The sequence below is a fragment of the Gekko japonicus genome, unplaced genomic scaffold, assembly GCF_001447785.1.
Source record: "Gekko japonicus isolate JY-2015 unplaced genomic scaffold, Gekko_japonicus_V1.1 scaffold919, whole genome shotgun sequence".
NCBI lineage: Eukaryota > Metazoa > Chordata > Lepidosauria > Squamata > Gekkonidae > Gekko > Gekko japonicus.
Window position 1 is genome coordinate 628,180 of NW_015162505.1, and position 14,739 is coordinate 642,918.

At 45.0% G+C, this 14,739-nt stretch overlaps 1 protein-coding gene across 1 annotated transcript in view; it reads left to right on the forward strand.

The window, feature by feature from the left end:
• The window catches only part of ARHGAP31 (Rho GTPase activating protein 31), a 131,172-nt gene that overhangs the window by 108,377 nt on the left and 8,056 nt on the right, over nt 1–14,739 (forward strand). The window contains exons 6-11 of the mRNA XM_015406123.1: nt 1,721–1,866; nt 3,250–3,448; nt 7,565–7,689; nt 8,911–8,970; nt 11,529–12,140; nt 12,863–13,119. Coding sequence (XP_015261609.1) covers nt 1,721–1,866; nt 3,250–3,448; nt 7,565–7,689; nt 8,911–8,970; nt 11,529–12,140; nt 12,863–13,119 — 1,399 coding nt within the window. The remainder of the gene's footprint in view (nt 1–1,720; nt 1,867–3,249; nt 3,449–7,564; nt 7,690–8,910; nt 8,971–11,528; nt 12,141–12,862; nt 13,120–14,739) is intronic.

Sequence of the window (14,739 nt, forward strand, 5' to 3'; positions counted from 1 at the left end):
AGCCTATAACCATGAATAAGGGAAAAGACAAACCAAATGTGTTACCTCACAATGTTGTACCTTTTACTAGAATGAATAATGGGAACATGGAACGCAGTCAAGCATTTGCCTTGAAGTAGTTGGTGCAGGGGGAGGGGCTGTGGTTCAGTGGTAAACCATCTGTTTTGAATGCAGATGATCCCAGATTCAATCTGTGGTATCTCCAGTTAAAAGGATCAAGTAATTGGTGAAGTGAAAGACCTCTTCATCAGAACTGCTGCCAGTAAGAGTAGACAATACTGACCTTGAAGGACCAGTGGTCTGACCTGGTAAAAAGCAGCTTCATGTGTTCATGTATTCAAATGGTTAAGCTCAAATGGTTAACCCAAAGCTGTGGGCAAAAATTCACAAAGCACAAATGCATAGACAGTGGGCTGCATCCTAATTCTCCACTCAGCTGAGTGCAAGACTTTCCTTTGACACAACAATCCTTCCTCCTTGCACCAGAGGACAGTCCTCTACTTAGCTGAATTGAGTAGCAGGGTACAATCAGAAGTGCAAGACGAGGTTGTTATGATTCTGGCAAGTACAAAAAGAGTAAACATTCTCCAAAAGGGCAAAATATAATAACTACAATCTGTACCAAATTCTGTCACCCACTTCGCCTCAGGCAGTGGTCCCCAATGTGGTTCCTGTGGGCACCGTGATATCCACCAATAGGTTTCCTGATGCCCGTTTGCTTCTTTGACAACAAATCTCTCAAACAAAGAGCCAGTCCTGTCTTCCGTCTATCTCACTGGAATAGTAGATACCCTCGTTGTGTCTCAGGGAGCACCCATTCAGAAGCAGTTGCCTCCATTGGAAGAGGTTGTTCAGCTCGCACTGTTTGGAGATGGGTCCCAGCTCCCCATCATATCATTTTGTGTTCCTTCATGGCAACCATTTTTTGTGGTGACACCCGCTCCCCGTTTCAAAATTCCAGAAGTGCCCATGGGCTCAACGAGATTATGGACACTTCACCAAAAGCATTGCTCATGGTTAGCTAAGCAAGCTGAGCAAACTGAGTCAAGCATAGACTCTGTGGTTGGCTGACTGTATAATATACACAAATAAGATTGCCAGCTCCATGTTGGGAAATTCCTGGAGATTTGGAGGGTGTAGCCTACAGAGGGTAGGGTTTGGGGAGAGACTTCAGTGGAGTATAATGCCCTTGAGTCCACCTTCCAAAGAGGCCATTGATCTCTGTTGCCGGGAGATCAGCTGTCTTCCCAGGAGATCATCAGCAGCCACTTGGAGGTTGGCTGTCTTATGTACAAATGTATTTGCTATACAACAGTGGTAATGAAAATGGTTTTTTGGACTTGAGGGATTAACTTGAACCACCAGCACCCATCCTTCCCATCAGCAGGTTACTGTGCTTTTCTTATGCAAATAGAAACCTGGGTTTCATTTGACATCTCCCAATCTTAGGTATTCTGCATAGAGAAGAGTAAAAGAGAGAAAAGTGTTTAAGCTCCAAAGTGTGTACATTTATGGAGGAAAGTCACCAGGGAAATCGAAATGAGAGAACTTGGAGAGGTGGCACTATCTGCAGTTAATAGATAAAAATGTCTTTCGCAGTAATATGATATATATCTGTTGGGAGTCTATAGACAGGCCACATGAAGGTTGTCAGATGTGTTCCCTTCCTCACAAGCAGTGCCTCACTCTTCTCACAGATGTCCCCCTTACTGTGGTACAGGTCAAAGGAAATTGAGGCTGTGGGATGCAATGGAGACGCAGCGTTCCTGGAGGTGCGGGTCCAGCAGTTGGTAATTGAGTTTATCTTGAACCACATGGATGAACTCTTTAATGACCATGCCTCTGCCAGACCAAAGGAGACTGAGGGTGAGTCTTTGTGAACTATTTTCTTCCATGTCAACAGTGAAGATTTCCAAACCTACCAAAAGCTTTTAAATTTTTTAACTTAAAAAAACACACACACGCCCCACCTCTCTAGAAGTAACAAAGTTTAAAACACAGTATCAGTTAAAAAAATTAAAGCCAGTCACCTGACAACAAGCACCAACCATAAATCCTGGACGATTATCCTGGATGATTATCCAGATGACGATAATAAACCAGGATATTTGCTGTTAATCACCAAAAGCCTTCCCGAAAAGGATTACTTTGTGGAACCTGGAGAAAACAGGTAGGGAGAGAGTTCTGTAGACCTTCTTGAAAAGGGCATTCCATAAAATGTGAGCCATATATATCTGAAAGATATTGATCTGGCCAGTTTGGTGTAGTGGTTAAGTGCATGGACTCTAATCTGGGAGAACCGGGTTTGATTCCCCACTCCTCCACTTGCACCTGGCTGGATTACCTTGGGCAAGCCATAGTTCTGATAAGAGCTGTTCTTGAAAAAAGAACAGGTTCGGTCAAGAGCTCTCTCAGCCCCGCCTACCTCACAGGGGGTCTGTTGTGGGAGAGGAAGGGGAAGGAGTTTGTAAGCTGCTCTGAGGCACCTTTGGGTAGTGAAGGGTGGGGGATAAATCCAATCTCTTCTTCTTCTTCAACAAGGACCATACTTGGTAAGCACAGCAGTTCAAAGCAAGTGTGCAGACACACACACCCCATTTCCCCACAGTTTTCTCTGGCTTTTATTTTGTATTGTTTTTCTCCAGTGCTGCTCTGCAAAGGGTGTTTGTGGTGACAGAACATCTTTTACCATCCCTTGTGCTGTTCACTTGCTAAATCTGTAAAGTACCCTCCTTGGAATTAGGGAACTTCTGGGTTTTTTCCCCTTTTTAACAGTATTTCTTTGAGTTTCAGGATTGGCGTTTTGGCTCTTCTCAATAACCATAGCTGTCATTAATGGGGAGGGGAGGATGGTCTCAAAACAAATTCCCTGAAACAATTGGGAGTGGGCAGAGGAGGCCCTTTCGCCTCAGAGGCCACCTCTGGGGTGGAGTCTTCTCAGAGTTCAGTGCACCAGGGATCCCTTTGGCCCAGTCCTCAGAAGATGCATACCAAAGGACTGTGTAGTCTGGCTGGTGACCAAGGACCTGCTGGGATGGAAAACCAGGGCACTGGATCAGACTGCTGGGAAAGAAGAACATTTTACTAGCAAACCACGATTCTAAACCTTGTTTTCACTTCTAAGTGCTTAGTCAGAAAGGAAATGTTTGCGAGATCTATTAAGAACCTTCCCTTCTCCCCTACCCTTTTCCTCCTCACCCACCACCACGGGAGACAAGGAGTCTGTCACTTTTCCTTCCTGCTTTCCAGAGAACAAGCCCATTGTGAAGAGCTTGACGCTGCCTTCCGCCTCTCTTCCCATGAAGCTGGTGAGCCTGGAGGAAGCTCAGGCCCGAAGCCTGTCAGCTTGCCACCCTGCCCGCAAGGAGAGGAGGGAGAACAGTTTGCCTGAAGTTGTCCCTGTCACGGGCTCGCTCTTTCACACAGTACTTGACCTGCCAGACGGCAAGTAAGTGGTCCCATGCTGACAGGCTAGTATGGCATAGTGGCTAGTGGGCCAGATTAGAGTCAGGGGACCTGGGCTGAAATCATGCCTCAGCTATGAAACTTGCTGAGTGACCTTGGGAAAGTAATTCTCTCTTTCAGCCTAAATTACCTCACAGGGTTGTTGGGAAGATAAAATGGAAGAGGGGACAATCTTCTATACCACCCTGATAGGCCAATAGCTATGTAGGTTGGTAGATCTGTTACATAAAAGACAGACGGGCCTCTTCCTTATGCTCTGCATTCCATTTTTGCACCTCAACGTTGCCGAGAGAATAATAATAGTAATTCATATACAATTTAATGTTCAGCAGCCTGAGCCGCTTTCTCAGGGTGGTATGAATGCATGAAATGGAGACAGAGGATGGTTCCGTCTTGCCAAGTATTGCTTGGCACCAGCTCTTTTTTTTTTTTTTTTTTTTAAATTTTTATTTTCAGTTTTCCATAACATACATAGCATGCATAAATTTGCCCCTGTTTTTCAACAATTAGGAGGGGGTTCTGGATTTAACTTTTTCCTCGTACCATTTTATGGCTTTTTGCCATTTCTGTTTAAATTTTTCTTCCGTTTTACCCGCCAAAAACATGTTTAATTTATCCATTTCAATTATATTAAAGAGAGTGCTAATTAAATCTTCCATACTCGGTATACAATCAGATTTCCAGTTCTTAGCTATACATATTCTCGACAGTGTGACTATGTAAACAATAATACATACTTCATTATATTTTGGCCCATCTGGGATAATATTTAGTAAGAAAATTTCTGGTGTGAACGGAATGTCTATACCTAACACATCTTTTATCATTTGTTTAATGCTTTTCCAAAACCTCTGAATTTTATCACATTTCCACCAAATGTGGAAATATGTTCCTATGTTATGTTTGCATCTCCAGCAGATTCCTGAGACATTTTTATAGCATTTTTGGAGTCTGTCTGGCGTCCAATGCCATCTATAAGCCATTTTTATTATATTTTCTTTATATGATGTGGCTCTTAGGAGTTTTATCGACTTCCATGTTTTTTCCCAGTCTTCTTTTTCTAATTTTCGCCCCAGGTCGGTTTCCCAATTAGTCATTGGTGGTTTCTTCCACTGATCTATTTTTTCTTCTTCTAGCAAGAAGTTATATATTTTCTGCATCAGTTTTTCTTTTCCTCTCAACCATTTCTTATCTAATCGTGTCTCTTCAGTGTAGATTTTTGATTTTTTATCTTTAGTGAATCTTGAGATTAGTTGATTTCTTTCCCATATTGTAAGGTTTAGGTTCATTTTTTGCAATTCTTGCCATGATTTCAATTCATTTTCTTTGTTCAATAGGTCTTTGTAAGTTATCTTTTTATTTTCGGTTATCAGTGCAGGCAATATAAAAGCCTCTAGGGGTGAAACCCACTTAGGTATTTTCTCGTAATATTTTCCTTTTATACTTTTCCAGATTTTCATTAGAGGGCCCCTTACTGTGTGGTTTAGGAAGCTTTTCAATTTATAGTCTTTGTCGTACCACACATAGGCGTGCCAGCCCATGTGTAGATCGTATCCTTCTAGCATCAGTAATCTTTTATCTTCCAATAGGATCCAATCTCTTATCCATCCCATTGAGGCTGCCTGGTAATACAGATTCCAGTCTGGGAGACTCAATCCTCCCCTAGTTGTTTTTTCTCTGAACATCTTCAATTTAATTCTAGGTCTTTTTCCTTGCCATATGAAGTTTCTTATTATTTTATTTAAATCTTCAAAGAGTTTGTTATTTTTAAGTATTGGAATACACTGTGCTAGAAATAGTATCCGTGGAAGTATATTCATTTTTATGGTAGATATTCTACCCATAAACGATATCTGAAGGTCCTGCCATCTTTGCACCAGCTCTTCAAAGTCTTTGGCAGACGTCTTTCCCAGCCCTGTTCCTTGAAATTATTTTAGGCAGAGATGCTTGGGACCTTATGCACGCAAAGCATATGCATAGCAGCTGAGCTCTGGTCCTTCGCCAATGTCAGGTCTTTTACTGTTTAGTAAAAGAGAGGGATGTAGGCTTGTTCTGGAGGAATTGCTTTTGGTGCTTTGCTTCATTTAGAATGTTTGATCGACGTGAACCGAATGCTGACAGGCCTGGAGAGGCTGTTAGAAGTGAGCCACCTGCTGGTGACCTGTCTCAACTGCACAAGCAATATCCATCTTCGCGCCTCTCTCAGATGCAGCACTTGTTCTTGTGGGTGAAAGATGGTCGATAAGATCCACTCTTCATTCCTCTTGCATAGTGCAGAAATTATTGCTAGATGGCTCACGAAACACTGATGTCATCTGACCTTGATGAAGTTGTTAGCACTGCCTTTTTAGTTATTTAAATTGTGGTGTGTGCATCTTTGATACAGCACCATCTGTATTACCTAGTAGATTATAGCCACTGGGGAGGGACTGTGATTTAGTGGTAAAGCATTTGCTTTGCAAGAAAGACCCAGGTTTAATCTTCAGTACCTCCAGCTGAAAGGATCAGATAGTCAGTAATGTGCAAGATCTAGACCCAAGACCTTAGAGAGCCCTGTCCAGTCAGAGTAGACTATACCATCCTTGGTGGACCAAGGGTCTGACTCACTGTAAGGCAGCTTCATGTGAACACTAGATTGTGACCTCTGTCTGAGACTGCAGGAACTAGTTTATGAATCCTGAGAAGGCTGTCAGGTGTCAGCTTGTCCACAAACCGTGAAGGTAGCCATTCCACACTTGTTGTGTTTAATGTGCAACCAACATATGTATTACAAGTGATGACCACACACATATATTTATTATATTTATCAGCATGTACATGCATTGGGAACCAAAGGCCAAACTTTGCTTCCTGGAGCATACACATGCAATAAAACATATGTGTGGGTTGCAATGATCCTGTCTCTCAGATTCATTTCCCCAGTGGCAAGATGAGAATATAATATTGTTTGTATATTGCTTCTTCTCAATGATCCCAATACATTAGCTCAGTAATCAGTACAGTAGGCCTGCACAGCATGTGAGCCCCCCCCCCCCGCCTGATAAATGCAGCCCGTCAGTCCTGCTTTTGCGTTTCCAGACTGACAGCCAGAACAGGAGGCTTATTATTGAGCACTCAGTAGGTCATGATGCATGGCTGGGAGGCTGCATTCAGCATGGGAGGGATGAAATCTTGGGCTGCATTGTTTAATCTGCGTACTGGTTAGATGAAGTGATGGAAAACTTTTGATCAGTTGCTGTGATTCATAGGGCAGCAAATGTGAGTATGTGCGTGTGTATACACATATTCACAAACACACATTTATGTGCTTATGAAAACTGCAGATGGCAGAGAGCTTCTTAAAAGCAGCGGTCCTTCTCTCACAGCCAGGAGGGAGTGCCTCGCTAAAGACGATGCCTGCTATGATGCACGTATGTGCATCAGTAATAAACAAAGGAAGTATGCTTCTTCTTTTTTGCTTTAGAAAAGATTGCTTTTATTCAATTGCGAATGTAATCAGTTAATTAACAAATCAGTTAAAACTCATACATCATTTTCAGATTTCCTTAGTCAGTCGTTAGCCCTCGTCTTGAGAGATGCCGCTCTGTCTTACAAGAATCCTGTTCAAGTAAATTCCATGGGTTGGATCTTAAGAATCTGTTCTGCTGGCACTGGAGCTTTCAAACATGAGGAACTTTTTGCTGGTGGGACACGTCTCTTCCACTGGAGGAAGGTTCCTTGTGTTGGTGGAAGGCTCCACCATCAGCGAAGGCGACCGTAAGAACTGACCCAAGATTGTTCAAAAACCTGAATCTTGAAATAAGAATAAACTTTAGTGCTTAGCGTTTTTTTGGGTTGTTGTTTTTTGTAAGGGTATTAGTACCTTCTATTCTTCCCACTGAAAAAGGAATGGGGATTTGGGTCCTTCTTCCGTATGTCACTTAAAGGCCTCTGGCATGAAGCTTTGGAAAACTATAACTTGCAATTGTTAGAATTTGTTTTAAAACATGGTAGGTTGTAAAAGAAAGACCTGAAAGTGAAGCAGATGAGAGAGAGACTGAGAAGTTCCCTGCCTTCATGATTAAGGATTTCTGAATCCCTTATCCCTTTTCTCTTCCAGGAGAAAATTATCTACAAAATCCAAGAAATGGAAGTCCATATTCAACCTGGGCAGGTCTGGATCAGAATCCAAGTCGAAACTGAGCCGAAACGGGAGTGTGTTTGTGCGAGGGCAGAAGCTGTCGGGTGAGGACTGTCCTTTGACTTCACTGATGGGGCATTTCTCTTCTCCACGCCTTTGGCCCTCTTACCCCTCTCTTGTGTGATACGGAAAATGTTTCTGCACATTGAAAAAAAGACCATTCATACTGATAAAGTTACAGGAATTCGGACAGGGTGAAACGGTTTTGAAGAGAGCAGATCGCATATTTGACCTCTTGCATCATGCAGACCATCACTCCAGTGGGACAATGGAAGGCAGTCATAGCTCAGGACAGACAAGCTCCCTAGTGTGAATACTCCCCATTATAGGACTGGGGGGAATATGCGTCTCCTTTACTGGTTTGATGCAAGCATCTACAGAGGTCAGAGAAGTCTTCCATAGCTTTGTTACTGAGGATATGTCTACACTAGTTGTTTTTGCTACAAAGGCTTAGAATGGTTGGGATGCTGAACACATGAAGCTGTCTTATACAGCATCAGACCATCGGTCTGTTAAGGTCAGTATTCTCTACTCTGACTGGCAGCAGCTCTCTGGGATCTAAGCAAGGGTCTTTCACATCACCTGCTGTCTGATTCTTTTAACTGGAGACTGAACCAGTGGACTGCACCAGGGACATTCTCTACACAAAGCAGATGCTTCGTCATAGATCTGCAGCCCCACCCCTACTCGGCTGTTCCATCTGGAATTGCATCTACTGGAGGGGAGGTCTTCTTCCAGATTCAGTTACCGGGAAAATAAGCATCTTATGGAAGTTGTCTTGCAGTGTCATTTGGACTACCGCTGTGGCTGATGCCCATGGATTTTGAGTCCTGATTTGAAAATCACATATTAGCAGCTGTAGATAAGTGGCAAATAGTGAAACAGGTCTGAGCAGTTATATCAAATGTTGTACAATTAAGGTATACAGACAAAGTGAGGGAGAATGTGCAGAAGCCCAGCTTGTTAATCATCATGTGGGGCCAGCACATTGAGTTGGGAGCAGTGCACACTTTGTTCAGATAAGTGGATAAATGTGCCAAACATGCAGTTTTACTTGACAGGGAGACAGACACATCTGCAAAATTAATGGGTTAGGATTTGCCCTTTCCTAATCTGGACAGTCTTCAAACCACAGATGAGGCTGTTGTGTGTGGAAGAGTCTGATTCTGCATTGAAGCTGCATTGGGGATATTTAGGTTTTTATAACTGTGCTCCACGGTTATGTTTTCAGAGCCTAAACTGTGTTGTAATCCTTTTCTCTACAGAAAAAGCAACCATTCGGCCAGCCAAAAGCATGGATTCCTTGTGTTCACTTCCAGTAGGAGGTGAGATTTTGTCAGTTTGTATGAAATGTGGCAGAACCACTGGTTCATGCTAAACATATACATGTATGGTGATGGCAGCAGCCTAGAGTTGACATGTACCCTCTGACAACCAGCAGGGATGGGGCACAGGGGGATTTACCCGGAGCAAAGAGAAGCCCAAGCTGATGTTGCTGGCAACATGGCAACATTACTTCCAGTTTGTACTGGAAGTGACATCATCACATCGCCGATGACATGGAGACACTCTGGTCTTTGGGCAAACCTCTATGGTACAAGTCATTTTTACCATAGAGTTTTTGCTCAAATACCAGAATGCCCCACCATCACTGGCAGCTGATGATCACTTCCGGTGTGTGCCAGAAGTGACATTCCTGTGTTGCCAGGAATGCAGGCTTAGGCCTCCTTTTGCCGCTGGTAAGTCCCCTGCTGGCCAGCTGATCGGCACCAGGGAGAGGTATCCCAGAGTGGGGGATCCTCTGCCCCTGGCTTTCACTTACATGCATCACACTGATCATGTCATGAAGTTCCTTTATCAGTCCCAAGAGCTTTGTTGCTCTTGTGTGTGGGCCTCTACATTTCTGAATGTAGACTTTTAGTTTTGGAAGGACACCAGTAGTTCTCAGTCCAGTTAAGACAGGGCCCTCACCCCTTCCTCTGTCAGTCAGCCTACACAATCCATAGCACAAACGCTCTGCAAAGTGAACAGCTTTTATGACTCCAGAAACGGGGCCAAGATTTGGTTTGGGATCAGGATATTTGAAGGAGCTGCCCAGCAGTTAAAATTTGCTTCTGAGGCCTTCATCTGTGGAAGCAAGATGGATGAGCACTGGAGACACCGGGTCTTTCATGTTGTGGCACCTTGACTGTGGAACTGCCTCACTGCAGTGCTTCACCTGGCATTAAGCATGTTTGTATCCTTCTACACCTCCCTTACTGACAATCCATTATTGCACCAGGGAATTTCTGTAGACACTGTTTGTAAAAGAGGGTTTAAATTGTTTTATGCCACTTTCTGATACTATATTTCCCCTTCAATCTTCTTATTCCTTTTATGATTATTTTTGTGTTTTAATGTTGCTGTCTGGAAACGTCCCAATAAGTAAAACTGAGAGTGCGGGATAGACCCGTTTCAAGTAAGCAATATGAAACTGGGTGCCATCTGGAGACAAAATACATGCCAAATCAAACCAGCCTCTCTGGTCTGTGGGGTCTGGAGGAAAATTCCTTTTGAAAAGGGTGATAACTCAGAAACGTTCCAGAAGAAAATTCATTTCCTAGCAAGAGATGAGTGTTTCACTCACATTAGCCACAGTATAAGAGATCTGCATCCTTACAACATGGAATGGGCAGCAGTGGTGGCTTAGAAAGGGGCATCACCGGAGGCAAGCACCCCGACTGCCACCCATTGCCACTGCTGCCTCTCTCTACCCCTTTGCCTCTCACCTCCATCCACCCTGAGCCACACCTCTCACAAGAGATCAGGGAGTCCCACTGGATATGCCCAGCTTGCCACCCATGTCTGGGGAACCCGGAATGGGGAATGGGCATTAACTGCACAGGCTCCGGTGGGGAGCAGTGGGAGTGGAGACCAAGCTGAGAGTGGAGACCAAGCTGGGAGTGGAGACCAAGCTGGGAGTGGAGACCAAGCTGCTGCCCTCCTAGATCTGCTGCCTGAGGCTTCTACCTCACCCCCCTGTAGAGCTGGCCATGATAGGTAGGCTCGCCTTGATGCCAAAAACAGTGCTTGTGTTTAAAGATAACAGGTATTTTCATATTTCTGGAGTTACACACACAGCCTCCGTGGGAGAAAGGCAGAAAATGGGGAAATGCTTTTTGTTTCACTTTTAATGGGCAAGTGACCTTTCAAATGGGCATGAGCTGGTGAATGTGGGATTGCTAATGGAGCCTGGATGGGTGTCACAGGCATCATCCAGTAAGTACCTCTGACACTAATGTATCATTCATCACCCTAGAAAAATGGGTGCAGATGTCATTTATGAATAGCGCACATGTATATAAATGGCCCTTTTCCCTGCAGCAAATAAACTTACCTGCTTGCCCAGTAAAAAAATGAGTTCCCCTTCTAGCAAGTATTTTACTGGGGGGGGGGGACTCTCAATTTATGTGTGTGTGTGTGTGTGCGCGCGTGCACACCATTCATAAGTGATGCCACATTGTGGGGAATTGCTGTTTGCTGCCATTCAGAGCACTTAATGCAGTTGATGGAAGACAGCAATTCTGGCTGCAGCGAGCCTGACGATTGCTCATGTTTTGTGCTCAGTAATCAGTTCGCGTTTTGTACTCAAAGGTACTACCGAAGTCAGCCAGAACTGCTCCACAGACTGGAAAGAAAAATGTGGCTTGAAAGAGCTAGTGAGTGATGTGTTGAGTTACTGTGAATTCGGGGCCTTCCATCTCTGACAAGGTCCTTGAGGAAGCATCCCAATGAACTGCATTTGGCCAGGGGTTTTTACTTTTCTCATAAACATGCACAGGGATAGCTGAGGATCGGCATTCCTTTGACAACACTCTTCTGCTTTGAACCCTCCTTTCCTTAGGAGATGACGAGAAAAGCCGCTTCAAGCGCACGGCCGTGGCCGGAGGGTTTTTCGTTCCAGTGACGAAACCACGGACTGGAGGGCCTGGTGGCTCCTCTGATCTCAGCAGGCTGGAGAGTGAGTGGGCTCCACAGGCTGCTGTGAAAGGGGCAGAGGGGGGTGCAGAGGATGGCGGAGACAAAGATGCTTCTCAGCCAACCCAAATCAGGCCCCTCCCTGAGCAGCTGAAAGTGTTCCGGCCCACAGAAGACCTGGAGGGTGAACAGACCTCCCCAAAGATGTGCCGTATGTTCTACACTTCCAGTGATGGGGCTACCAAATCAGGATTCCATGGGACTCTCTTCCCCCTGGAGGCCTCCCCCCGGCACCAGCGCAAAGCCTTGAATATCTCGGAGCCCTTTGCTGTTTCAGTGCCCCTTCGGGTCTCTGCTGTCATCAGTGTCAACAGTACCCCCTGCCGTTCGCCTGCAAAAGAAAAGGCTGTTCTCTCCAGTCTGCAAGAATCTTCTTTCTTGGGGTTAGACAGTGCCATTTCTACTGCCCTAGAAGGAGCTAAGCCAGAACACACTGCAGGCAAGGAGGAAAAGAAGGCGGAGTCCAAAGCAGGAGCAGGTAAGCTCAGGAGAAGAAGGCAGGGGTAGGTTGTTCAAAGGATGGCATGCCGGAAGGTGCTGCAGTAAAATCAGGAAGATGCTCTGGTAAAATCATCCTTCCACATTTAGTCATAGTAGAACTTGGTGGTGTCGCGTGAAGTGGAGGAGCATGTTACCAGTGGAGTGAGGGGCTACATATGTGCATCTCCTGTATCCCAGGGTAAAGCTTCTTAAGTGTCTCTGCATGCACATGAACTTAGAACAATATCTTGGGTGGTGTCATGGAGGAGGACAACAACTGGTTTTTAGTCTTTATTGAATATTTAAAATACATAAATGAGAAACAAAGAAAAATAGGTAGACTCAACAGAAGTGCAGATCACTTTTGATCTGCAGGAGGCAACTGAGGACAGTTGTATTTAGGTCTGCATCTTACAGATTTTTTATTATTATTATTATTATTATTATTATTATTATTATTATTAGCAGTCTTAAATGAGATTTTAAACTGTCATCCTTTATGTGTTTTGTAACTGGTTTTTTATATATATATTGTAAGCCTCCTTGAGTAGAAAGGTGGCTAATATATGTTTTAAATAAATAAATCATGTGTGGTTTGGCCATCTCTTGGGTTGTGGCCAGAAACATGCTCTAATTCTAGGGATGTCTGGGCCACTCTGTGTGTTTGGTTTTTTTCCCTGGGGTTGGGATTAATAACATCTCTTTTTGCCTTCAATACAGATGCTGCCACTGAAAAAATAACACCCATTCGGAAGCCTGAGTCCTTAGGTACTCTTCAACCAGCAACCACAGTCCAGGAGACCAAGAGCAGTATTAAGAGCTCAGCTTCAGGAGAGAAACATAGCCAAGAACAGAAACCCCCAGCAGATGGAGATGAAGCCAGTCAGCTGAGGATGAAGAGCAGGCCAGGACAAGGCTCTAGGCAGCAGGAAGGTCCAAGCAGTCAAGCAGAGGATGGCTCACTCCTAAGCGAGCTGGTAAGGAGAAGACATTGAAGAAAGCTCTTTGTTCCCTTGCTTGAAATGTCTTAGAAGAGCCGCTTTGCAGAGAAAGTCCAGATTCTCAGCAGCTTCGATTTGTGATGCATCTTTTTGTTGTGCTCACCTCCCACCAAGCAGCCTTGGAGCAGGGCCATAGCTAGGTGGTGGGGGTGGCACCCCTTCCCAAATCTGCAATGACCCCACCCCGGGAGGATGCTAGACCCACTCACCCCAGAGGGGCAACTCAGCTGGCGGAGTGGCTTCCTGGCAATGTGTTTCCCCCAGGGGTCTGCGCCTAGAGAGCCGCCAACAGCCCCTTTTTCCTCCGGCCCCGCAGCAGCCCAGAATGGCATGGACCACCCCCAGAGCAGCAGATGCACAGGACTGAGCCCCAGTGCCGCTCTGTGGACAGGGCCTGGCCTGGCTCGCCCTCCCGCCGCGCTCTCTCCTTTCTTTCCCTGCTTCTCAACCGGATGCAAACGTGGGCACAAGGTGAGGGGTGAGGAGTGCAGCCGTTTCCTGCTCCAGAGGAGACTGAATTTGGGCCACTTCTTCTGTGCACACCTGGGCCCTCTGCTGGCTGCCCCCATGTCACTTGCAACATATTATTATTTTTTGTGGCATCAGAAGTGATGTCATGCCCTCGGCGCCCCCCCCCCCCCCCTATGTAGCTGATAGCTGCATTGCTTTATTTACAGCAATTGGCAATTTATAAATGGGTGCTTGCCAACTATACCAAGGTCCTGTTCCCACCAAGGGTCACCAGTAAAGGAGTTCGAGGCTGTTGTAGTTAAAATAGATGTCTTTTACTTAAGAAAATAAATCTCATACAAACAATACTGATGCACTCACACATTCAATCAAGTTCCTTAGAAACACTGTATTAAAATCAGCACGGTTGCATTAGCAGGTGGGGGTGATGATGGGTGATACTTATCTGTCTTCGCAGCTTGGTTGTTCCAATGAAGAATGGATGGGAAGAAATAGAAAACTAGGGGAATTAACACACGACCAGAACCAGCCAGCACGTGTGGGCAGTGGAGGCAAGGGTTGGGGATAGCAAGTGGGACTTAAGAGGAGTATAAAGCAGACAGGGGTTGTTGTGGGGGTTGCTAGCTGGTTGATCAAGTAGGAGAGAGAGAGAGAGACCATGTGACTGGTTCTCTTCTTTTATCGGGGGATCCAGGAGTTGGGTGGTGGCCATGCCAACCTCCTGGCCCACCTCCGTGTTAGTCTGTCCCAAAAACAATCCTATTGGTTACATTTAGGGAGGGGTGGTTACCTAACAGGAGTGGCCAATATTGAAATCTAATACCTTACTCAAAGGAGGACATCTGGGCAGGTGTCAGACCTTGGCATCAGGATGCTTCATTGAAGTGTTGATGAAGCTGGCCATCCTATTGTAAACCAAATGTCCATTTGGCAGAAAATACCAATGCAGGAACAAAGCAGTGATGTTGTACGTGATCACAACTAGATCTGCAATGGGGGCTGTCTCTTCTCAAAGCTGTTGTTTCTTACTGCTCACAATAATGGAGTTGTGTGCGCTTCTTCACTAGGCTGGTAACTGTGTAACTTAAACCTTATTCACGTGTAAGGCTTGTGCAGGCACCTTCG